This window comes from Muntiacus reevesi, chromosome 1 (genome assembly GCF_963930625.1).
Source record: "Muntiacus reevesi chromosome 1, mMunRee1.1, whole genome shotgun sequence".
In the NCBI taxonomy this organism is placed as follows: Eukaryota; Metazoa; Chordata; class Mammalia; order Artiodactyla; family Cervidae; genus Muntiacus; species Muntiacus reevesi.
Window position 1 is genome coordinate 135,024,287 of NC_089249.1, and position 24,703 is coordinate 135,048,989.

Genomic DNA, 24,703 nt, shown 5'->3' on the forward strand with positions numbered 1-24,703 from the left:
ATCCCCAGAAAGCTTAAGGTCCAGTGTCCATACTAGTAAATAGCTTGATAACATATCCTTAATTGATATTTCCTGATATCATTTTCTAAATATACTGCTTGAATTCTTTTCTAAACTTTTCTTCGGAGGAACCCAAACTAAACACAATTAATATTTTTATAACAATTCAGTAGGAATTGTTTATATGCTATTATGACATTGATCTTAGGTGGATTATTTTTGCTACAAACATCCTGCTTCACTTTGTATTTTGGAGCTGGATTGTTTGTATATGACTTCTTAGAGGATGCTTCCATAAATATGCTTCCAAAGGGAGGTAGGATTCATAAAAGCAGAAAAGAGGGGAAAAGGAGCTGGGGAAAGTGAGAGCTACAGCGAAGAGGTAAAAATTCACCTGAGATGGGTTACAAAGAGAACACAGGTTCTAGAGATAATATTTATGAATAAGAGTATTAGTAGTTAATATTTGAGAGTATCAGTAGGGGACAGGTTTTAGAGGATATTTGATGCTTGACTCATAGGCATACACTTTATCTTATAAAAGTAAAAAAGAATATACTGGAGATCTTTATTTTCTCTATGTTTTTCTTCCTTAATTACTTTAGAACTCATATCCTGGTAGTATAATAGTCTTCATGAAAACGGCACAGATATTCAACAGATTACAATTCAATTTAACTACTATTTTACTTTGATGTTCCTTTGGTTCCTATAATCATTCAAGAAAAGAAATCATTTATAATTTCTGAAAAAAGAAGATTAATACATGTAAAATGAGAAGAATGCTAAAACCTTTGATCTAAAATGTTGTGTTAACATCACTCAGTTCAGTTCAGTTCAGTCGCTCAGTTGTGTCCATAGAAAACACCCTTTCCAACAACACAAGAAAAGACTCTACACATAGACATCACAGATGGTCGACACCGAAACCAGATTGATTATATTCTTTGCAGCCATAGATGGAGAAGCTCTGTACAGTCAGCAAAAACAAGACCGGGAGTTGACTATGGCTCAGATCATGAACTCATTGCCAAATTCAGACTGAAGTTGACGAAAGTGGAGAAAACCACTAGATCATTTAGGTGTGACCTAAATCAAATCCTAAATATTATACAATGGAAGTGAGAAATAGATTTAAGGGACTAGATATAGAGTACCTGATGACTATGGACGGAGGTTTGTGATATTGTACAGGAGACAGGAACCAAGACCACCTCCAAGAAAAAGAAATGCAAAAAAGCAAAATGGCTGTCTGAGGAGGCCTCACAAATAACTGTGAAACGAAGAGAAGTGAAAAGCAAAGGAGAAAAGGAAAGATATACCCATTTGAATGCAGAGTTCCAAAGAATAGCAAGAAGAGATAAGAAAGCCTTCCTCAGTGATCAATGCAAAGAAATAGAGGAAAACAATAGAATGGGAAAGATGAGAGATCTCTTCAGGAAAATTAGAGATACCAAGGAAACATTTCAGGCAAAGATGGGCTCAATAAAGGACAAAAATGGTATGGACATAACAGAAGCAGAAGATATTAAGAAAAGGTGGCAAGAATACACAGAAGAGCGGTACAAAAAAGATCTTCGTGACACAGATAATCACGATGGTGTGATCATTCACCTAGAGCCAGACATCCTGGAATGTGAAATCAAGTGGGCCTTAGGAAGCATCACTATGAACAAAGCTAGTGGAGGTGATGGAATTCCAGTTGAGCTCTTTCAAATCCTGAAAGATGATGCTGTGAAAGTGCTGCACTCAATATGCCAGCAAATTTGGAAAACTCAGCTGTGATCACAGGGCTGGAAAAGGTCAGTTTTCATTCCAGTCCCAAAGAAAGGCAGTACCAAAGAATGCTCAAACTACCCGCACAATTGCACTCATCTCATATACTAGTAAAGTAATACTTAAAATTCTCCAAGCCAGGCTTCAGCAATACATGAACTGTGAACTTCAGATGTTCAAGCTGGATTTAGAAAAGGCAGAGGAACCAGAGATCAAATTGCCAACATCTGCTGGATCATCAAAAAAGCAAGAGAGTTCCAAAAAAACATCTATTTCTGCTTTATTGACTGTGCCAAAGCCTTTGACTATGTGGATCACAATAAACTGTGGAAAATTCTGAAAGAGATGGGAATACCAGACCACCTGACCTGCCTCTTGAGAAACCTATATGCAGGTCAGGAAATTACAGTTAGAACTGGACATGGAATAACAGACTGGTTCCAAATAGGAAAAGGAGTACAACAAGGCTATATATTGTCACCCTGCTTATTTAACTTATATGCAGAGTACATCATGAGAAACGCTGGGCTGGAAGAAGCACAAGCTAGAATCAAGTTTGCCAGGAGAAATATCAATAACCTCAGATATGAAGTGACACCACCTTTATGGCAGAAAATGAAGAACTAAAGAGCCTTTTCATGAAAGTGAAAGAGGGAAGTGAAAAAGTTGGCTTAAAGCTCAACATTCAGAAAACTAAGATCATGGTGTCCGGTCCCATCACTTCATGGCAAATAGATGGGGAAAGAGTGAAAACAGTGACTGACTTTATTTTTCTGGGCTCCAAAATCACTGCAGATGGTGACTGCAGCCATGAAATTAAAAGACGCTTACTCCTTGGAAGGAAAGTTATGACCAACCTAGAAAGCATATTAAAAAGCAGAGACATTACTTTGCCAACAAAGGCCCATCTAGTCAAGGCTGTGGTTTTTCCAGTAGTCATGTATGGATGTGAGAGTTGGACTATAAAGAAAGCTGAGTGCTGAAGAATTGATGCTTTTGAACTGTGGTGTTGGAGAAGACTCTTGAAAGCCCCTTGGATTGCAAGGAGATCTAACCATTGCATCCTAAAGGAAGTCAGTCCTGGGTGTTTATAGAAGGACTGATGTTGAGGCTGAAACGCCAATACTTTGACCACTTGATGCGAAGAGCTGAGTGGTTTGAAAAGGCCCTGATGCTGGGAAAGATTGAGGGCGGGAGGGGAAGGCGACTACTGAGGATGAGATGGTTGGATGGCATCACCAACTCGATGCACATGTGTTTGGGTGGACTCCAGGAGTTGGTGATAGACAGGGGGGCCTGGTGTGCTGCGGTTCAAACATCGTAACTATTAGCAAATAAAATTCCTTAAAAATACTAATTTTTTAATTATAAGGACAACTTGAACTACCCAGCTTACCTTAGTGTATTATTTTACCCATGTATGTACTAAATGATATTACTTTATACTACTTCTTTTGATGAAAAATATATTTCTTTATGTTGCTTCTCTGAGAAAGTTTATGATGCAGGAAAACCTGGCTGTTACATAGAACACTTCTCTAAGGATTTGAGAATTGACAACATTGGGCAGATTCCAACTGCAAGACTGGACAGCCAAAACTGTTATATGAAAAAACCAGAATGCAATGTAAGACAGTTTTTTTAGTCTGCTTATAGACAGAGATGTGCTGACATTTTATATCAAATTTTTCTTTTTTAAAAAATGCAGAATTAAGGGGTATATTTATACAGTATGTTTTGTTTAATAGCATGTATATTTTTTAATTTCAATTTACTTAAACAAGAATTTGTTGAATGGTCACTCTGCACTGAGATTCAAAATTAATGCCTTATTCCTCACCTTCCTCACAGCATTATATTCATAGATTTAGCAAAATGCTATGACAATTATGTTTATACAAGTGTTAAGAATTTTTTATTCCTGAACTAAATTACACATTCTTTGAGGAGAAGGAATTTTCTAAATCTCCTCAATGACCTAGTATGGTACTTTGAAAACATATTATTTGAAAAATATATAGTCAGTAGATCTGCTAAAAAATATTCAACTTTATTTATTATTGACTTTATGGTGTGGTTTGTAGTTTTAATGGTCTCACTTGTCAATATCAGCATTTCTGGAGGAACACACAAGAACCTGTGAGGAAGAAGATATTCTTCAGCAAGCTAGGTTAAACTTAAAGAAGATGAAAATCATGGGCTGTCTTTATCCTCCTCCAAGATATTCAATGAAATCCAACAGTTTACACTAAATAAGTGAACTCTAATGAAATACTTTCATGTTCCTAGAGTAACTGCTGGTTTTTCATAGTTGACAGATTTATTTGAAAGTTCAAAGCATTTCAAAAATATATATACTGATAATTCTCTCTCTAAGGAAACGTTTTCATTTTAGTAATGGCTTAAATTAAAAGCAGCATATTCAAATTACAATAAATAAATGATACTAGAATCAGACACCCAAAATATTTAGTGCTTGAGCACGTGGACATTGATGTCAGATCTAAGTCTAACCACAGTTCTTTCAGTTATTCATCTCTGTGACTTTTGCAAATTACTTAATCTTTGTAAGACTCAGTTTCCTTTTTTTTTGTAAAATGATCAAACTAAATTCCTCTTTCAGAGTTGGTCCAAAGAGTTAAATGATTATCTGCTCCATATTAAAGCCTCACTAAATAGGATTGATTGTATTACTTCTGTTTTTATTGTTTTTGTTCTAATTTTTCAATATTAGGTAGAATACTAATTTAAATACTTTTATTAGTGCTAAATTTATTGTTGGAATAGACAAATTAAGATTGGCTCCAGACATCCTTGTTTCAACATTTTTCTTCTCTAAATGTGTTTACTTTAGAAGTTTAATGAAAACATATTACAGGCATTTGACCTCCAGTAGAACGTCAAACCAAATTAAAATTTTAGGAGCTATAAGTTGTGATTAAGAAGGCAAAGTAAAATCTTCTGCTCTAATTGGAGAGGTATTTTGCATCTAAGCATTTTAATTTATAACCTTAAAGTCATAAATTAACAGAACATATCAGAAACATTTAAACTATTATTTTCATTTAATGCATTTATTTTTTATCTAATTTCCAATGAACTATTTTAACATCACTGCAAACTTGTATCATGATTTCTCCCTTTACTTTGTAAATATCTTTCAATTTTGCTGTAAATCAGAGTGACTATAATCTATCAGTCAAACTGGGACATTTTTGAGAGTTTAGAGGGAACTGCTATTAATCATGCCACATCATGAGGTATAAACTGGGAAGACCTGAGCAGAGATATATAATCATCCTATATACAATCTTCATATCCATGTGGAAGATGTACCATAATTTATTAGCAATTTTCTTATTGCTGGGCATTAAGAATGTTCAATTTTTTCAAAGTGTATCTTTCAATTTAAACCAAAATCAAACTGTTCCCCCATAATTTGTGAAACATAATAAAAGGAACCCAGGAATTTACACTATCTTTGTGCATTTCCATATGTAAAAGGGAATGCAGATAATATTTTTCTACTCCACATTTTCTGTGAAGATAAAAATGAAATAATGTATCTAAAAGCCTGAGATACACTAGGTTCTCAAAAAATGATGGTCTTAACTTTTTAATTGTGAAGCTGTTATTCTCAATTTTATTGTAATAATTTTCACCACTGACTCGGTTAAGGCATTCAGACTATACTATAAAGTTCACATCTAAAACTAAACCTAGTAATATAACACTTAAAACTGTAACTTTCATATTCTAAGGTTTTCATGACTTAACTACTTTGTAGATTTCTTGTATCTAAGAAAACAAACAGAAATCAGGAAAGAAAAATGAAACCCAAATCTCTTTTTAATAGAGCAAATTAATAAATCTCTAGTATAACTGATCAAATAAAAAAGAAAAAAGGCACAAAACAGAGAGCATCACTAGAGAACTTATAGAATTAAAAGGCTAATAAAATAATATTATGGAAAATAAGATGCCAATAAGTTTGAAAATATGAAATATACATATTCCTAAAAATACAAACTAGCAGAAATGAGTCAAGGAAAAGTAAATAATTTGAATAACACTATAGATATTATGGAAATTAAATTTGTAATAAAAACTTTCCCATAAAGAAAAGCTCAGGCTTGAATGCTCCACTTGCAAATTTTATCAATATTTAGGGAAGAAATAATTTCAATACTATACAATTTCTTACAAGAAATAGAAGATGATATTCCCAACTATTTTAATGAGGCCAGCTTTATCTTGATACCAACACCACAGAAAGAAATTATAAGAAAAAAATTTCAGGCTAATATACCTCATGAATATAGATGGGAAAATCCTTAGAAGATACTATCAAATCAGAGGCATTCATTAATAAAATGCATAATATTTCATGACCAGGTAAATTTATTTTTTTTCAGGTAAATTTATTTATATAACTGTGGCAATATATAATATTTAAAAAACAAGACAAAAACTTTGACAAACCTCAACATCTATTGACAACAAAAACTCTGAGCAAAACAGATATCAAAGATCGGCTATATTCTAAGGTGGCCCCCAAGATCTCTCTAGAAGTTTGCTGCTGCTGCTGCTTCGTTGCTAGTCGTGTGGGACTCTCTGCAGCCCTATGGACAGTAGCCCCCTGGGTTTCCCTGCCCGTGGAATTTTTCTGGCAAGAATACTTGAGTGTGGCGCCATTTCCTACTCCTGGAGATCTTCCCGATCCAGTTCAGTTCAGGTCAGTCATTCAGTCGTGTCCAACTCTTTGAGACCCCATGGACTGCAGCACGCCGGACTTCCCTGTCCATCACCAACTCCCGGAGCTTACTCAAACTCATGTCCATTTCATCCTCTGTCATCCCCTTCTCCTCCTGCCTTCAGTCTTTCCCAGGATAAGGGTCTTTTCCAATGAGTCAGATCATCCCATCAGGTGGGCAAAGTATTGGAGTTTCAGCTTCAGCATCAATCCTTCCAATGAATATTCAGGGTTGATTTCCTTTACAATTGACTGGTTTGATCTCCTTGCAGTCCAAGTGACTCTCAAGAGTCTTCTCCAACACTACAGTTCAAAAGTATCAATTCTTTGGTGCTCAGCTTTCTTTATAGCCCAAATCTCACATCCACACATGACTACTGAAAAAGCCATAGCTTTGACTACATGGACTTTTCTTGACAAATTAATGTCTCTGCTTTTTAATATGCTGTCTAGGTTGGCCGTAGCTTTCCTTCCAAGGAGTGAGCGTCTTTTAATTTCATGGTCACAGTCACCAACTGCAATGATTTTGGAGACGGCCCAAAATAAAGTCTCTCACAGTTTCTATTGTTTCCCCATCTATTTGTCATGAAGTGATGGGACAGGATGCCACAATCTTAGTTGAATGTTAAGTTTTAAGTCAACTTTTTCACTCTCCTCTTTCACTTTCATCAAGAGGCTCTTTAATGCTTCTTCTCTTTCTGCCATAAGGGTAGTGTCATTTGCATATCTGAGGTTGTTGATATTTCTTCAGGCAATCTTGATTCCAGTTTGTGCTTCATCCAGACCAGCATTTTTCATGATGTACTCTGCATATAAGTTAAATAAGCAGGGTAACAATATTCAGCCTTGACATACTCCCCTCCCATTTTGGAACCAGTCTGTTGCTCCATGTCCAGTTCTAACTGTTGTTTCTTGACCTGCATACAGATTTCTCAAGAGACAGGTCAGGTGGTCTGGTATTCCCATCTCTTTCAGAATTTTCCACAGTTTTTTGTGGTCCACACAATCAAAGGCTTTGGCAGAGTCAACAAAGAAGAAGTAGATGTTTTTCTGGAACTCTCTTGCTTTTTTGATGATCCAGCAGATGTTGGCAATTTGATCTCTGGTTCCTCTGCATTTTCTAAATCCAGCTTGAATATTTGCAAGTTCATGGGTCACGTTCTGTTGAAGTCTGGCTTGGAGAATTTTGAGCATTACTTTACTAGCATGTGAGATGAGTGCAGTTGTGCAGTAGTTTGAGCATTCTTTGGCATTGCGTTTCTTTGGGATTGGAATGAAAAGTGGCCTCTTCCAGTCCTGTGGCCACTGCTGAGGTTTCCAAATTTGCTGGCATATTGAGTGAAGCACTTTCACAGCATCATCTTTTAGGCTTTTAAATAGCTCAGCTAGAATTCCATCATCTCCACTAGCTTTGTTCATAGTGATGCTTCCTAAAGTCAACTTGACCTCACATTCCAGGATATCTAGCTCTGGGTGAGTGATCACCCAGAAGTGGGACCTGAGCCAGATGTGGGATCAAACCCATATCTCCTGTATCTCTTGCACTGGCAGGCAGATTCTTTACCACTAGTGCCACCTGGGAAGCCCTATAAGTTTCGTTGTTGTTCAGTCTCTCATTTGTGTCCCACTCTTTGCGACCCCATCGACTGGAGCACACCAGACTTCCCTGGCCTTCACCATCTCCTGGAGCTTGCTCAAGCTAGTGTCCATTGAGTTGGTGATGCCATCCAACCATCTCGTCTTCTATCATCTTCTTCAATCTTTCCCAGCATGAGGGTCTTTTCCAATGAGTCAGCTCTTTGCATCAGGTTGCCAAAGTATTGGAATTTCAGCCTCAGCATCAGTCCCTTAAAGGAATATTCAGGATTGATTCCTTTTAGGATTGACTGGTTTTATCTCCTTGCAGTCCAAGGAACTCTTAAGAGTCTTCTCCAACAACACAGTTCAAATGCGTCAATTCTTCAGCACTCAGCCTTCTTTATGTTCCAATTCTCACATCCATACATGACTACTGGAAAAACTATAGGTTTGAATATATGGACTTCTGTTGGCAAAGTAATGTCTCTGCTTTTTAATATGCTGTCTAGGTTGGTCATAACTTTCCTTCCAAGGAGCAAGTGTCTTTAATTTCATGGCTGCAGTCACTATCTGCAGTGATTTTGGAGCCCTAGAAGTTTATGCCCTTGCAAAATCTTCTCCTCTTGAGTACTGGTAGGACTTGTAATTTGCTTCTTATTAATGGACTGTGACAAATAGGATGTCATTCTGTAAACTATAGTATGTTATACACCTCTGTCTTACTAGGATGCTCATTCTACTCATCTGTTGGCCCTGAAGAAACAAGATGCTGTGTTGTGAACTACATCTGGAGAGGGTCACCTGACTGGGGATTGCACCAGCATTTAAGATTCAAGAATGGCCTCTAGCTGTCAGCCAGAAAAATGCTGCAGCTCACAGGTTTATGACAGCAAGGAAATGAATTCTGCCAATAAGCTGAATGAGGTTGAAAATGGATTTTTTTCCAGCTGGGCCTCCAGATGAGACCACAGCTTGCCTGTTGCCTTGATAGTAGCCTGGTGAAAATCTCAAAAAGGGAACCCACCTATAGCATGCCTAGATTCCTGACTTACATAAACTAAAAGATAACAAATATTTATTGTTTTAAACCACTAAGTGTGTGGTGATTTCTTGTATAGAATTATAAAACTAACACTCATTTTGGTATCTGAAATTTGGATTCTGCTGTAATAAATTTCTAAAAATTGTGGACTGGCTTTGGAGTCAGGAGGTGGTCAGGGACTGCACAACTATTGAAGAGCATTATAGAGAAAGCTTAGCTTTTCTTGAAAAGTTTGAGAGTAGGAATCTACGTTTTGAGAGCCCTGTTGGTAAGAGCTTAAAAGGAAGTGAGAAATAGGTTATTTAAAATTTCCTCAGCCTGATAAAGGGCATTTATTTAAAAAAATAAGTAACTATCATACATAATGGTGAAAGTCTGAATGCTTTCTCCTTAAGATTGAGAACAAGGCAATGGTGACTGTTTTCACCTCTTCTGTTCAACATTATACAGGAGATCCTAGCCAGGACAATAAGGCTAAATAAATAAATTAATGAATTATAGACTGGGAAGAATGAAATAAAAATGTTTCTATTCTCAGGTGACATGATGATCTACTAGAAAATTGCATGCTTTCTCTCACAAATCTACAAAATATTTATTAGTACCATTAAATGAATCTATTAAAGTTGCAGGATTTAAGGTCAACATACAATAATCAATTGTATTTTTGTGATAGATAACTCATTTATAACTACCCCTAAACATGAAATACTCGGAGTAAAATAGATATGCATTATGTTTAGCGAAAGGAATACTCAGTATTTTTGACATGCCAATTCTGCCCAAATTTATCTACAGATTCAACACAGCCATTATCAAAATTCCATAAGGTTTTCATATTTTTGTAGAAACTGGCAAGCTGATTTACAAAATATATGGAAAAGCAAAGGGAATAGAAGAGCCCAAATAATTTGATAAAGAAGAAGGTTGAAGGACTCACATTACCTGACTGTGTGAATTATTACAAATCTACAGTAATTGAGATAGTATAAAATTGGTATTAGGAGAGGCATATAGATTAACATAAAAATAGAGAATTCAGAAATGGATCCAAACACATATGATCAACTGACTTACAAAACAGATACTGAGATAATTTTATTTACAAAAAAGGATAAAATTTTCAACAAATGGTACTGGAACAAATAAAATGCAATAAATAAAGAAAAAAGAGAAGCATAACACACACACACACCATACATATAAACAAAAAGCAACTTTAAATGGATCACAGACCTAACTATAAAATCAAAACTACAAATGTTCCAAAGGAAACCTTAGGGGAAAATCTTTATAACTATGATTTATCAATAGTAAAGATCTCCTAGATAGGGACAAGAAGAATAAATAATAAAAAATTATAAATACGGCCTCATCAAAATGAAAATCTTCTGATCTTTGAAAGTCACTGTTCAGGAAGTGCAAAGATAAGTCATAACAGCAAATATTTGCAGTTTTAAAATCAAATTAAATTCTGACTAAAAGTATCTGATTTTTAGCCAGAATTTATAAAGAATTTCTATAATTCAATATTAAAGAGAACTCAATAAATATGAAAAAAAATCTGAACTTTTGTCAAAGAAGCAATAATATTTTAAAGAAATAGAAGGAAAGATGCTAATTTGATTTTGTAAATTAAAACTTCAGTGAGTTATAACAAAGAGATACTGTATCTACTAGAATGGCTAAAATAGGGGAAAAAATTAAACAACTGATTGTATCAAATTCTGACAATAATAAGGAATAATGGAAAACCTAATAGATGCTGATTGGAATGCACAATGAAATAGCTATTTTGAAAACAGTTTGCAAATTTCTTATAAGGTGATACACACACGTATCTCACTACGCAGAAGACTACTCCTATGTGTTCACTTAATAGAAGTGAAAACAGATGCTTACACAAACACCAGTACAGAAATGTTTATAGCTACTTTATTCATAATAGCTCCCAACTAGAAACAACTTAAATATCTATCCACTGAGGAATATATAAACAACTTGTGCTATATTCATACAAAAGAATTCTACCTAGAAATAAATGGGAATGTAGTACAATTCTTGAAATGGCAGGAATAAACCTTAAAATCACTGTGTTAAGTAAAAACATACAAAGTATGGCACTATTTATACGATATTTTGGGAAAGGCAGAACCATGGGAATTTGATTTTTCTTTTGAGTAATTTTTTTAATGAATTCTCAAACTTGCTTTTAGTGTTAGACATTTTATGATGAAATTGGTTATATTAATTTTCTTTTCAAAAGTTAAACATATGAAAGGAATTCAGAGATATAGCCAATAAAACTATAGATTTTAAGCTTTTGTAATTTATTATCTGACTTCTACTCCCAAAGACCTGATGATGATTACTAAATACAATGAGCTGTTAGAATTAAAGAACTAGAAATCAAAACAATTCATCATCTGCCCTGGATTATGACTTAAGTCAAGGACATATTTATGGTCTTATTGTGATAAGTCAGCAATATTTATTTCTTTTATGAGAAAGTTGCATTTTGGTCTAAGTTTTTTGAGGAATATTTTTCGCATTTTTTTCTCCATCATATTTTACATTTGAGGTAGAAAATTTGTATCTTTCAATCACAGTTTGTTCCTTAATGCTCCACACTTTCTACTAAAGGCCTTAAATTATTTCACAAACTATTCACTGTAAAAAGCCTCATCTAAACTTATCTTTTTACGTTCTATTTCATTTCTAGTCTCACTCACGTCCTCTTTTTATGATCTATAGAGAAAGCATCCCCACTACTACCTCTCCTCAACACTACTGGAGAAAAATTTCCTGTTAAATGTCTTTTGATACACTTCTTTTGCCTTCTTCTGGAAATACTAGATTGATTAATTGAACTTTAGTTTCTCCCTGTCTCCCTTTCTCTATGTGGACAAAGGACTGAAGGAATTTTCTCAAATCCTTCTGTCAGTTTTTGTATAATTAAAGTACCAGTCTTAGTTTGCAACTCATTACCTGCATCCCAACACCACCGAATAAATTCAACCACTTCCAAATACAACTACACCTTTCAATAGACATTCTAGATTTTACATTCACTTTCATTCACTTTACATTCACATTTACATTCACTAACATTAAGTTTCATGACTCACCAAAGCCATTCATGTCATAGCTTCTTGACCTATTTTATTCCACAGTACACTTTATCACTATGACATAATTGTAATTTGAAACATGGTCACATGCTGAATTTCACTTTCCCATGGCATTGCTCTACTAACAGATCATAACACACAAATACCCTACTTCTGTTCACAGCATCTTTACCATCCATATCTTCCATTTGGCTATCCTTATAGAATTATATTTTCTCTCTTCATGTAATCACTGGTACCTAAATAGTCCCTTTTTCTGATCATACTTAATTCATTTTTCAGCTTGAACCACATTATCAACAATTTCATGCACCTTACAATCTTGTACTTTCTTGAACTTTCATCAGAACCTTGATGCTAATTTTTCAGCATGACCACAACTAATAACTGTTTTCTTAGTTTTGGTGCTTTTCCATGGAATGTCACCTGAGAGCCACAAAAAATGATATAGTGTGCTCTAAAGTAACACCTTCTTGTGTCAATTAGGCCTTCATTCTTACTCAGCAATGCTTTAATCATCTTTTGTTGAACTATTGTGATTTGATTATTCCTTTACCAATATTCTATTAAATTGAATTTTAAACACAGCATTTAAAATTCATTTATTATGTGAGCTTCTTTTATCTTTATTCTTTTACCCCTGGAAACACAAAGATAAATAAAATGTGATGACTCATACTCACTTAGAAATGGGATTGACACTGGCTTCAATAATTGTTAAACACTTACAGCACTTTATGTTTTCTGGAAATTCTTGTACACCTAAAATTAGAAAAAGAGTATATGAAAATATACTAAATTATAGTTTAATATTAAGAATAAATAAATACATAGTGTAAACACCATATTGATAATCATAAAGTAAGAATAAAAACTTAATAATACATTAGAGTCATCTAGTACACGTATACTTTTAAAAATGTGAACGCTAAGTTATATTTTATGAAGTAATAATTGGAAATTAGACAAACACTGAGAAAAATTTAGTATAAGATGGATCTTGGCTATTTACTAATCTAAAGAAAAAAAAATAGTTGAGCTTATCCAGTTATCATAGAAACTAGCAAAGGAAGGGGAAACCAGCAGATATAAGAAAACAAAATAAAATCTTTGCTTGCTCCCTCATTTTATAAGATTGGGAAGACTGAGCATGCACAATGGAAAGACACCTAAGGAAAAATCATAAATCAGTAGATATCACCAAACTATTAGAAGCCCTAACACATTTTATGCAACTCTTCCTAGCTGCACACAGTGCATCTCTGCATCTGCCCGAGAGGGTGCCTAGGTGAGCAGCCCTTCCTGGGATCCTCTCTGGAGTCTCTGAGGTAGCCAGCTGGCTGATTGCCCTTGGAGAACTGCTCATCTGCTGTCACAGCTGTGCTGTTGGCTTTGTGACAGAAAAACACGAATTTTTCTTACTCAAAATCAGTAAGCCACAATGTAATTGATAAATGTGATAGAGGAATAAAAGATGCGGTAGATGTTACAATCAGTTGATAAAAATGAGTTAAACAAATAGTTGGCCTCCATAACCGTGAGCTACACATTGGTGGATTAACAAAGAGCAGGTAGGAAATATTATTTTTTTAATAAAACCTCAGAAATTTCCATAAAGCAAAACTCAACTTTGCTACACACTGGCAACTATTTACATAGCCTTTATATCTCATTAAGTATTATAAGTAATCTAGAGATGACTTAGTACACAGGTGGATGTGTATAAGTTCAGTTCAGTTGCTCAGTCGTGTCCGACTGCAACCCTATGGACTGCAGCACACCAAGCCTCCCTGTCCATCAACAACTCCCGAAGTTTACTCAAACTCATGTCCGTTGAGTTGGTGATGCCATCCAACCATGTCATCCTCTGTCGTCCCCTTCTCCTCCTGTCTTTCAACTTTCCCAGCATCAGAGTCTTTTCAAATCAGTCAGTTCTTCACATAGGTAGTCAAAGTATTTGGAGTTTCAGCTTCAGCATCAGTCCTTACAATGAATATTCAGGAATGACTTCCTTCAGGATTGACTGGTTGGATCTCCTTGCAGTCCAAGGGACTCTCAAGAGTCTTCTCCAACACCACAGTTCAAAAGCATCAATTCTTTGGCACTCAGCTCTCTTTATAGTCCAACTTTCACATCCATACATAATTACTGGAAAAACCATAGCTTTGACTAAACAGACCTTTGATGGCAAAGTAATGTCTCTGCTTTTTAATATGCTGTCTAGGTTGGTCATAATTTTTCTTCCAAGGAGCAAGCATCTTTTAATTTCATGGCTGCAGTCACCATATACAGTGATTCTGGAGCCCCCCAAAATAAAGTCTGCCACTGTTTCCCCATCTATTTGCCATGAAATGATAGGACCAGATGCCATGATCTTAGTTTTTTGAATGTTGAGTTTGAAGCCAACTTTTTCACTCTCCTCTTTCACTTTCATCAAGAGGTTCTTTAATTTTTCTTCACTTCCTGCCAAAAGGGTGGTGTCATCTGCATATCTGAGGTTATTGATATTTCTTCCAGCAATCTTGATTCCAGCTTGTGCGTCCTCCAGCCCAGCGTTTCTCATGATGTACTCTGCATATCAGTTACATAAGCAGAGTTAAAATATACAGCCTTGATGTACTCCTTTCCCTATTTGGAACCAGTCTGTTTTTCCATATTCAGTTCTAACTGTTGCTTCCTGACCTGCATACAGATTTCTCAAGAGGCAGGTCAGGTGGTCTGGTATTCCCATCTCTTTCAGAATTTTCCAGTTTGTTGTAATCCACACAGTCAAAGGCTTTGGCAGATTCAACACAGCAGAAGTAGATGTTTTTCTGGAACTCTCTTGCTTTTTTGATGATCCAGTGGATGTTGGCAATTTGATCTCTGGTTCTTCTGCCCTTTCTAAAACTAGCTTGAACATCTGCAATTTCATGGTTCACGTACTATTGAAGCCTGGCTTGGAGGATTTCGATCATTACTTTACTGGCATGTGAGGTGAGTGCAATTGTGCAGTAGTTGGAGCATTCTTTGGCATTGTCTTTCTCTGGGGTTTGAATGAAAACTGACCTTTTCCAGTCCTGTGATCATGTCCGAGTTTTCCAAATTTGCTGGCATATTGAGTGCCGCATTTTCACAGCATCACCTTTTAGGATTTGAAATAGCTCAACTGGAACTCCATCACCTCCACTAGCTTTGTTCATAGTGGTGCTTTCCTAAGACCCACTTGACTTTTCATTCCAGGATGTCTGTCTCTAGGTTGGTGATCACACCAACATGATTATCTGGGTTGTGAAGATCTTTGTACTCTTCTTCTGTGTATTCTTGCCACCTCTTCTTAATATCTTCTGCTTCTGTTACATAGGTTATATGTAAATATCCCACCATTTTATATTCTTGCCACCTCTTCTTAATATCTTCTGCTTCTGTTACATAGGTTATATGTAAACATCCCACCATTTTATATTCTTGCCACCTCTTCTTAATATCTTCTGCTTCTGGGCATAGGTTACATGTAAATATCCCACCATTTTATATATGGGACTTGAGTACCTGTGGACTTTGGTATCCACAGGGCTTCTGGTACTCGCCCCTCATACTACCTGAAGAATGACTGTAAGAAGTCCTACAAAAGTTAGAAGAGAAAATGACTATATGAAGCCATTGCTACATCCCTGCAGTACCGATTGGTCTCTAGTTTTGAAACTATTGGGCTTTCCCAGTGATTCAGCAGTAAAGAATCTGCCTGTAATGCAGGAGATGCAGGAGACATGGGTTCAATCCCTGGGTTGGGACAATCCCCTGGTGGAGGAAATGGCAACTCACTCCTGTATTGTTCCCTTGAGGATCCCATGAACAGAGGAGCCTGAAGGACTATAGTATATTGAGTCACAAAGAGTTGGACATGACTAAGTGACTAACATTTTCACTTTGAAAATATTATTAAGCATGAAACACTAGTCCTGCAAAGTACTTCATATCTGACAGAAGGATAAGAAACAGTTTGTGAGGATTTAGTTGAATTTTTTGATGATAGATAATCGGGAAAGAAAATCCGTCACCTTCCTAGTTTCTGTTGATCTAGACCACCATGTTTGTAGGATCTTGAGGTTGAGCAAAGAAGCAGCAGGATAACCAAACCAAAAGGTCATTTACCACTGAAAAATAAGGGTATGAAAGTGTTGTGGGGATGTTTCTAAGCCATTTCTTTCTATGTGAAAATTCATCAGAAACTATGCTGTCCTAAAATTGCTGCTGAAGTATCTGGTTTCTTAATGAAAACTCAAGAAGTCTTAGGAGTGCCATTATATATGAATCGGATGAGAAAAGCAATTCTCTTTTTTGGAAAGGTCATAACACCTAGAGCTGCCCTTATTAACTAGATGTTAACAAAATAGCACCGAAGTCAATAAGGTTACCTTTGAACTGTCCTTATCATTTCTCCTGAGTAATCATAGTCACTCAGGGTAGCTGCAACCAAAAAGGGTACAAGGCTTTTTCTTTTCTCCCTTTAGCTTTTTCTGTTCAGTCACCAATCTAGGCTCATTACAAGCTGGTGCGCTGATGCCTTATCTCCATAGGTGCCTGCCTTAGGCTGATGTTGGCTGAAATTATGTGTAAACCAAGATATGGAAGCAGAAGTAAACTAAAGTAGGATTTTAAAGAAAAGACTGTATCTCTTTATCTTCTGCTGAAAATGGAATCCCCTGCTGTGGTGAAATGTTACCACATTATTTGTTAAAAACTTGTATTATGTTGTTTACAGTTTAAACTCAAAAAAACATTCAGAGTCAAATCTGTTGGATTAAAGTGGAATCCCATAAGTGAGTTGAAGATAGAATGGTGGAAATAACTGAAGCAGAGAAGAATAAGAAAAAAGAATGAAAAGAAGTGAGGACAGTTTCAGAGACCACTGAGACAACACTAAGTACGCCGATATTCGAATTATAGGGATCCCAGAAGAAGAGAAAAAGAGAAAATATTTCAGGATATTATAATCTAAAACTTTCCTAACATGGGAAAGGATATAGTTAACAAAGTCCAGGAAGCCCACAGGGTCCCATACAGGGAAATGCAAAGAGAAACACACCAAGATAAATATTAATCAAACTAATGAAAATGAAACACAAACAAAAGTATTAGAAGCAGTGAGGGAAAAGCAACAAATAGCATACAAAAGGAATCCCAATAAGGTTAACGATTGATCTTTCAGGAGAAACTCTACAGGCAAGAATGGAGTGGCAGGACATATAAAGCAATGAAAAGAAAAAAAACCAACAACCAAGATTACTGTACCCAGTAAGGATCTTATTCAGATTCTAAGGAGAAATCGAAAGCTTTACAGATACAAAAAGTTAAGAGAATTGAGCACCACCAAACCAGCTTTACAACTTCTAAACTTTACAACTTACTTCCTTTACAGCTAAAGGAACTTCTCTAGACAGGAAACACAGAAAGGAAAGGCCTACAAAAATAAATCCAAGACAATAAAGTAAGTGGTAAAAGGATCATACATAGCAATAATTACCATAAATGTAAAAGGATTAAGTGATACAACCAAAAGACACAGATTGGCTGAATGGATACAAAAACAAGACCTCTATATATGCTCTCTACAAGAGACCCACTCAGACCTAGGGACACATGAAGACCAATGTGAGGGGTTGGAAAAAGATATTCCATGTAAATGGAAATCAAAAGAAAGTGGAAGTAGCAATACTCATATCAGGTAAAATAGACTTTATAATAAAGAGTTATAAGAGACAAGGAAGAACACTATGCAATCATCAAAGGATCAATCCAGGAATAAAATATAACAATTATAAATATATATGTACTGGACATAGGAGGACCTCAATACATAAGGCAAATGCTAACAAACATAAAAGGGGAAATGCAGTTACACAGCAATAATGAGACTTTTAACACCACACTCACACCAATGGACAGATAATCCAGACAAATTAAAATTAATAAGGAAACATAAGCCTTAAATGACACATAAATTCAGATGGACCTTAACATGTCTACAAGACATTCCATCCAAAAACAGTAGAATACACCTTTTCCCCAAATGCACACAGAGCATTCTCCAGGATAGATCACATCGTGAGTCACAAATTAAGCCTTGGTAAAATTTAAAAAATTGAAATTGTATCAAACATTCTTTCTGACCATAATACTAAAAGATTAGATATCAATTACAAAGAAAAAAAAACTATAAACAACACAAGCACAAGGAGGCTATGCAATATGCTTCTAAATAACCAAGGGTCACTGAATAAATTGAAGAGGAAATAAATTAAAAAAAAAAACCTAGAGACAAATGACAATGAAAACAAGACAATTCAAAACCTATGGGATACAGTAAAAGCCAAGCTAAGAGGGATGTTTATAGTAATACAAGTCTACCTCAAGAAATGAGAAAAACATAAAACAAATAACCTAACCTTACACTTAAGGAACTAGAAAAAGAAAAAGAAAAAAAGTTGCCCAAGTTAGTAGAAGGAAAGAAATTGTAAAGATCAGAGTAGAAATAAATGAATAGAAAATGAAGGAAGTGATAGCACAGATCAATAACACTAAAAGCTGGTCCTTTGAGAGGATAAACAAAATTGACAAACCATTAACTAGACTCATTAAGAAAAAGAGGGAGAAGATTCAAATCAATAAAATTAGAAATGAAAAAGAAGTTACAACAGACAACACAGAAATACCAAGGATTATAAGAGACTACGAATAATACGAGCAACTATATGCTAATTAAATGGACAACCTGGAAGAAATGGACAAATTCCTAGAAAAGTACAGCCTTTCAAGACTAAACCAGGAAGAAAAAGAAAATATGTACAGACCAATCATAAGAACGGAAATCAAAACTGTGATAAAAAATATTCCAACAAACAAAAGCTCAGGGCCAGACAGCTTCATAAGTGAATTAATTCTACCAAGTGTTTAGAGAAGAGATAACACTATTCTGCACAAACTCTTCCAAAAAATTGCAGAGGGGGGAAAACTTATAACTTCTATGGGGCCACCATCACACTGATACCAAAACGAGACAAAGGTATCACAAAAAAAGAAAATTACAAGCCAATATCACTGATGAACATAGATGTAAAAATCCTCAAGAAAATTCTAGAAAACATAATCCAACAACACATTAAAATAATCATACCCTATGATCAAGTGGGGTTTATCGGAGGGATGCAAAGATTCTTCAACATACACAAATCAATCAATGTGATATACCATATCAAAAACTGAAAGATAAAAAACATATCATCTCAATAGATGCAGAGAAACATTATGAAAAAATTCAACACCATTTATGATAAAAATTCTCCAGGAAATGGGCATAAAAGGAATCTACCTCAACAAAATAAACATATGTGATAAATCCGTGGCAAACAATATTCACAATGGTGAAAAACTGAAAGCATTTCCTCTAAGATCAGAAACAAGACAAGGGTTCCCACTCTTATCACAATTATTCAATATAGTTTTGAAAGTCCTAATCATGGTACTAAGAGAAGAAAAAGAAATAAAAGGAATTCAGAATGGAAAAGAAGAAGTAAAACTCTCAATGTGTGCAGATGACATTATACTATACATAGAAAACCCTAAAGATGCCACCAGAAAATTACTAGAGCTAATCAATGAATTTAGTAAAGTTGCAGGATATAAAATTAATACAGATATCTCTTGCATTCCTATGTACTAACAATGAAAAATCAGAAAGATAAATTAAGGAAACAATTCCACTCACCACTATAACAAAAAGAATAAAATATCTAGGAATAAACCTATCTAAAGAGACAAAAAACCTGTATGCAGAAAACTATAAAACATTGATGAAAGAAATCAAAGACAACACAAACAGATGGAGAGGCATAACATGTTCTTAGACGGGAAGAATCAATATTGTGAAAATGACCATACTACCCAAAGCAATTTACAGATTCAGTGCACTCCCTATAAAATTACCAATGGCACTTTTCTCAGAACTAGAAATTTTTTTTTTTTTACTATTTGTATAGAAATACAAAAGACCCTGAATAACCAAAGCAATCTTGGAGGAAAAAATTAAAAAAAAAATGGAGCTGTTGAAATCAACCATCCTGACTTCAGACTATACTACAAAGCTATAGTCATCAAGATAGTATGGTACTGGCACAAGGCCAATGGAACTAGAGAGAGCCCAGAAATAAACCCTCAGACATATGGGCACCTCGTCTTTGACAAAGGAGGAAAAATATACAATGGTGGAAAGATGGCCTCCTTAATAAGTGGTGCTGGGAAAACTGGACAGCAACATTTAAAAGAATGAAATTAGAACACACCCTAACACCATATACAAAAACAAACTCAAATGGATTAAAGACTTGGATGTAAGGCCAGAGATTATAAATCTCTTAGAGGAAAACATAGGAAGTATACTCTTTTACATAAATCACAGCAAGACCCTCCATGACTCACCTCTTAACTTAATGGATAAAAAACAAAAATAAACGAATGAGACCCAATTAACTTAAAAGCTGTTGCAAAACAAAAGAGGTATAAACAAGATGAAAAGACAATCCTCAGGATGGGAGAAAATAATTGCAAATGAAGCAACTGACAAAAGATTAATCTCCAAAATATATAAACAGCTCATACACCTCAATATCAGAAAAACAACACAATAAAAAATGGGCAGAAGATCTAAACAGACATTTCTCCAAAAAAGATACACAGATTGCTAATAAATACAGGAAAAGATGCTCATTATTAGAAAAATGCAAATCAAGACTACAATGAGGTATCATCTCACACCAATCAGAATGGCCAGCATCAAAATTTCTACAAATAATAAATGCTGGAGAGGATGTGGAGAAAAGGGAACTGCCTTGCACTGTTGGTGAGAATGTAAATTGATACGGCCACTATGGTGAACAGTAGGGAGGTTCCTTAAAAAACTAGGAATAAATGTAGCACTTGTTGTTCAGTAGTGAATTCATGTCTGACTCTTTCCGATCTCATGAACGTCAGCACGTCAGTTTTCCCTGTCCTTCTCTGTTTCCCTGTTTGCTCAAAATCATGTTCATTGAGTTAGTGATGCCATCCAACCATCTCATCCTCTGTTGCCCGCTTCTCCTCTTGCTCTCAATCTTTCCTAGCACCAGGCTCTTTTCCAATGAGTTGGCTCTTTGCATCAAGTGGCCAAAGTATTGGAACTTCAGCTTCAGCCCAGTCCTTCCAATAAATATTCAGGGTTGATTTCCTTTAGGATTGACTGGCTTGATCTCCTTACTGTCCAAGGTACTCTCAAGAGTCTTCTCCAGCAGCACAGTTTAAAAGCATCTAGCATCTAACCCAGTAATCCCACCATTGGGCATATACCCTGAGAAAAACCATAATTCAAAAAGACACATGCACCCCAAAGTTCTTTGCAGCACTATTCACAATAGGCAGGACATAGAAGGGACCAGGTGTCTATCTACAGATGAATGAATAAAGAAGATGTGGTAGATATATACAAAGGAATATTACTCAGTCATAAAAAGGAACCTGACAGAGTCAGTTGTAGAGAGGAGTATGAACCTAGAGCCTGTTATACAACAGAGTGAAGCAAGTCAGAAAGAGAAAAACAAATATCATATATAAATCATATGTACAGAATCTAGAAAAATGGTACTGATGAACCCATTCACAGGTAAGTAATGGAGACACAAACGTAGAGAATAAACTTGTGGACACAGTGGGGAAAAGAGAGGGTGAAGGTGGGACCAGTTTCTCCCTGAGGTGGGAGAAAGCAGAATTGATATATGTACATGAGCAAGTGTAAAACAGCTATTGGGAAGCTGCTACATAATACAGGGAGCCCAGTCTGGTGCTCTGTGATCACCAAGAGGGATGGTGCATGGGGGAAAACTAGGCTCAAGACAGAGGTGGTATATAAAACTGTAGAAAATTCTTAAATAGTTGGGAATACCAGACCATCTGACCTGCCTCCTGAGAAATCTGTATGCGGGTCAAGGAGCAACAGTTAGAACTAGACAGTGAACAACAAACTGGTTCCAAACCGGGAAAGGAGTACATCAAGGCTGTATATTGTCACCCTACTTATTTAACTTATATGCAGAGTATATCATGAGAAACACTGGGCTGGATGAAGCACAAGCTGGAATCAAGATTGCTGGGAGAAATATCAATAACCTCAGATATGCAGGTGACACCACCCTTATGGCAGAAAATGAAGAAGAACTAAAGAGTCTCTTGAAAGTGAAAGAGGAGAGTGAAAAATTTGGCTTAAAACTCAACTTTCAGAAAACTAAGATCATGGCATCTGGTCCCATTACTTCAAGGCAAATAGATGGGGAGACAATGGAAACAGTGAAAGACTTTATTTTGGGAGTGGGGGCTCCAAAATCACTGCAGCCATGGTGCATGGTGACTACAGCCATGAAATTAAAAGATGCTTGCTCCTTGGAAGAAAAGTTATGACCAACCTAGACAGCATATTAAAAAACAGAGACATTACCTACAAAGGTCCGTCTAGTCAAAGGTATGGGTTTTCCAGTACTCATGTGTGGATGTGAGAGTTGGATTATAAAAAAAGCTGAGCGCTGAAGAATCGATGTTTTGAACTGTGGTGTTGGAGAAGATGCTTGAGAGTCCCTTTGACTGCAAGGAGATCCAATTAGTCAATCTTAAAGAAAATCAGTCCTGAATACTCATTGGAAGGACTGATGCTAAAGCTGATACTCCAGTTCTTTGGCCACCTGATGGGAAGAACTGACTCACTGGAAAAGACCCTGATGCTGGGAAAGACTGAGGGCAGGAGGAGAAAGGAAAATGGAGGATGAAATCATTGGATGGCATCACTGACACGATGGACATGAGTTTGTGTAGGCTCCAGGAGCTGGTGATGGACAGGGAAGCCTAGCATGCTGCAGTCCATCAGGTCGCAAAGAATCACACACAACTGAGCAAATGAACTGAACTGGTGTGTGTGTGTGTGTGTGTGTGTGTGTGTGTGTGAACATGCACATGCATGTGCTTAGTTGTGCAGTCATGTCCAACTCTTTGCGACCCCATGGAGTGTAACCCACCAGGCTCCTCTGTCCATGGGGATTCTCCAGGCCTGAATACTGATGTGGATTGCCATGCCCTCCTCCAGGGGATCTTCCCAACCCACAGATAGAACCCAGGTCTCCCACATTTCAGGCAGATTCTTCACTGACCGAGTCACAAGCAATTCACGTTGTACAGCAGAAACCAACACAACATTGCAAGCAATTTTCCTCCAGTTAAAAAAATAAATCTAAAAAGTTGAATCCAACTTTATTAACTACTTGTTGGGTAACTCTAAGCAAGTCATTTAAATGTTCGATGTTTTAGTTTCCCACTCTGCAATATGATTATTATATGAATGGTTTCACCAGAGAGTTGCAGTAAGGATTGAAGGAGATAAAGTAGGTGAAGTCACTGGCACAAAGTGTTGCATATATGTTATATGCAGTCATTTGAAACAGAAGCAGAGGGTGGACATCAATGAAGGGACCAATAATCATGTTGAAATGATCTGACGTATAAATGTGAAAAGTTTATCTACCTAAGAGTATAGCAAAGAGAAAGAAATTAGTGTGCTGAAAGAAGATCTCAATTTCTTACCAATGTAATAGCTCTGATAAATGTTCTCAGAGATGGGAGGTAAATAATAAATTCATATATTCATGAACATGTACTTATAATGTATAGTGCAAATATATAAATAAACATATATAACTAGCCTATGCTGAGCAATATTTTTGTATTTTTGTGGATTTTTCATAGCTATTTCAATTTGCTTATGAAAGTCCGAACACATTTGGAAAAATAGGTTGCCAGGAGAACTTTACTATATATACTAATATGTGTCCCTTAGACTTTAAGAAACGATTCTAGAGCATATCTTCAACTCATGAAAAAAAGTGAAAAAGTGAAAGTGTTAGTCACTTGACATGTCTGACTTTGCGACCCCATGGACTTTAGCCAACCAGGCTGCTCTGTCCTTGGAATTCTCCAGGCAAGAATACTAGAGTGGGTACCCAGTTCCTTCTTCAGGGGATCTTCCTGACCCTGGGATCAAACCTGGATCTCCTGTATTGCAGGCAAATTCTTTACTGTTTGAGCCACAAGGTAGTAAAGTACTGTAGTTAAAAGCACAGGTTGGAAGGAAGACTGAATCTCAGTATTATCAAGTAGCCATGTAATCTTAGTCAGACATTGTAATATTTGAACATAAGGTTCTCATTTCTGGTCTAGCTCAAAGAGTTGTTCTGAGTACTAGGTAGTATGTTGTAAAGCAGTTAGCATCATGTCAGGCACTTAATAAGGATCTAATAAGTACTAGATAAAATTTGTGTGTTAATAAGAGGAAAGCTAACTTGTACTTCTTTATGCCACTGTAAAATAATTTAA

General features: G+C 36.0%; 1 protein-coding gene across 2 annotated transcripts in view; it reads right to left on the reverse strand.

Annotated features, from left to right (window-relative positions):
• LRRC7 (leucine rich repeat containing 7) overlaps positions 1-24,703 on the reverse strand; it is a 455,066-nt gene that overhangs the window by 281,539 nt on the left and 148,824 nt on the right. For both annotated transcript variants that reach the window (XM_065928451.1, XM_065928441.1), the window contains exon 4: positions 12,964-13,042. In XM_065928451.1, the coding sequence (XP_065784523.1) occupies positions 12,964-13,042 (79 nt within the window). The remainder of the gene's footprint in view (positions 1-12,963; positions 13,043-24,703) is intronic.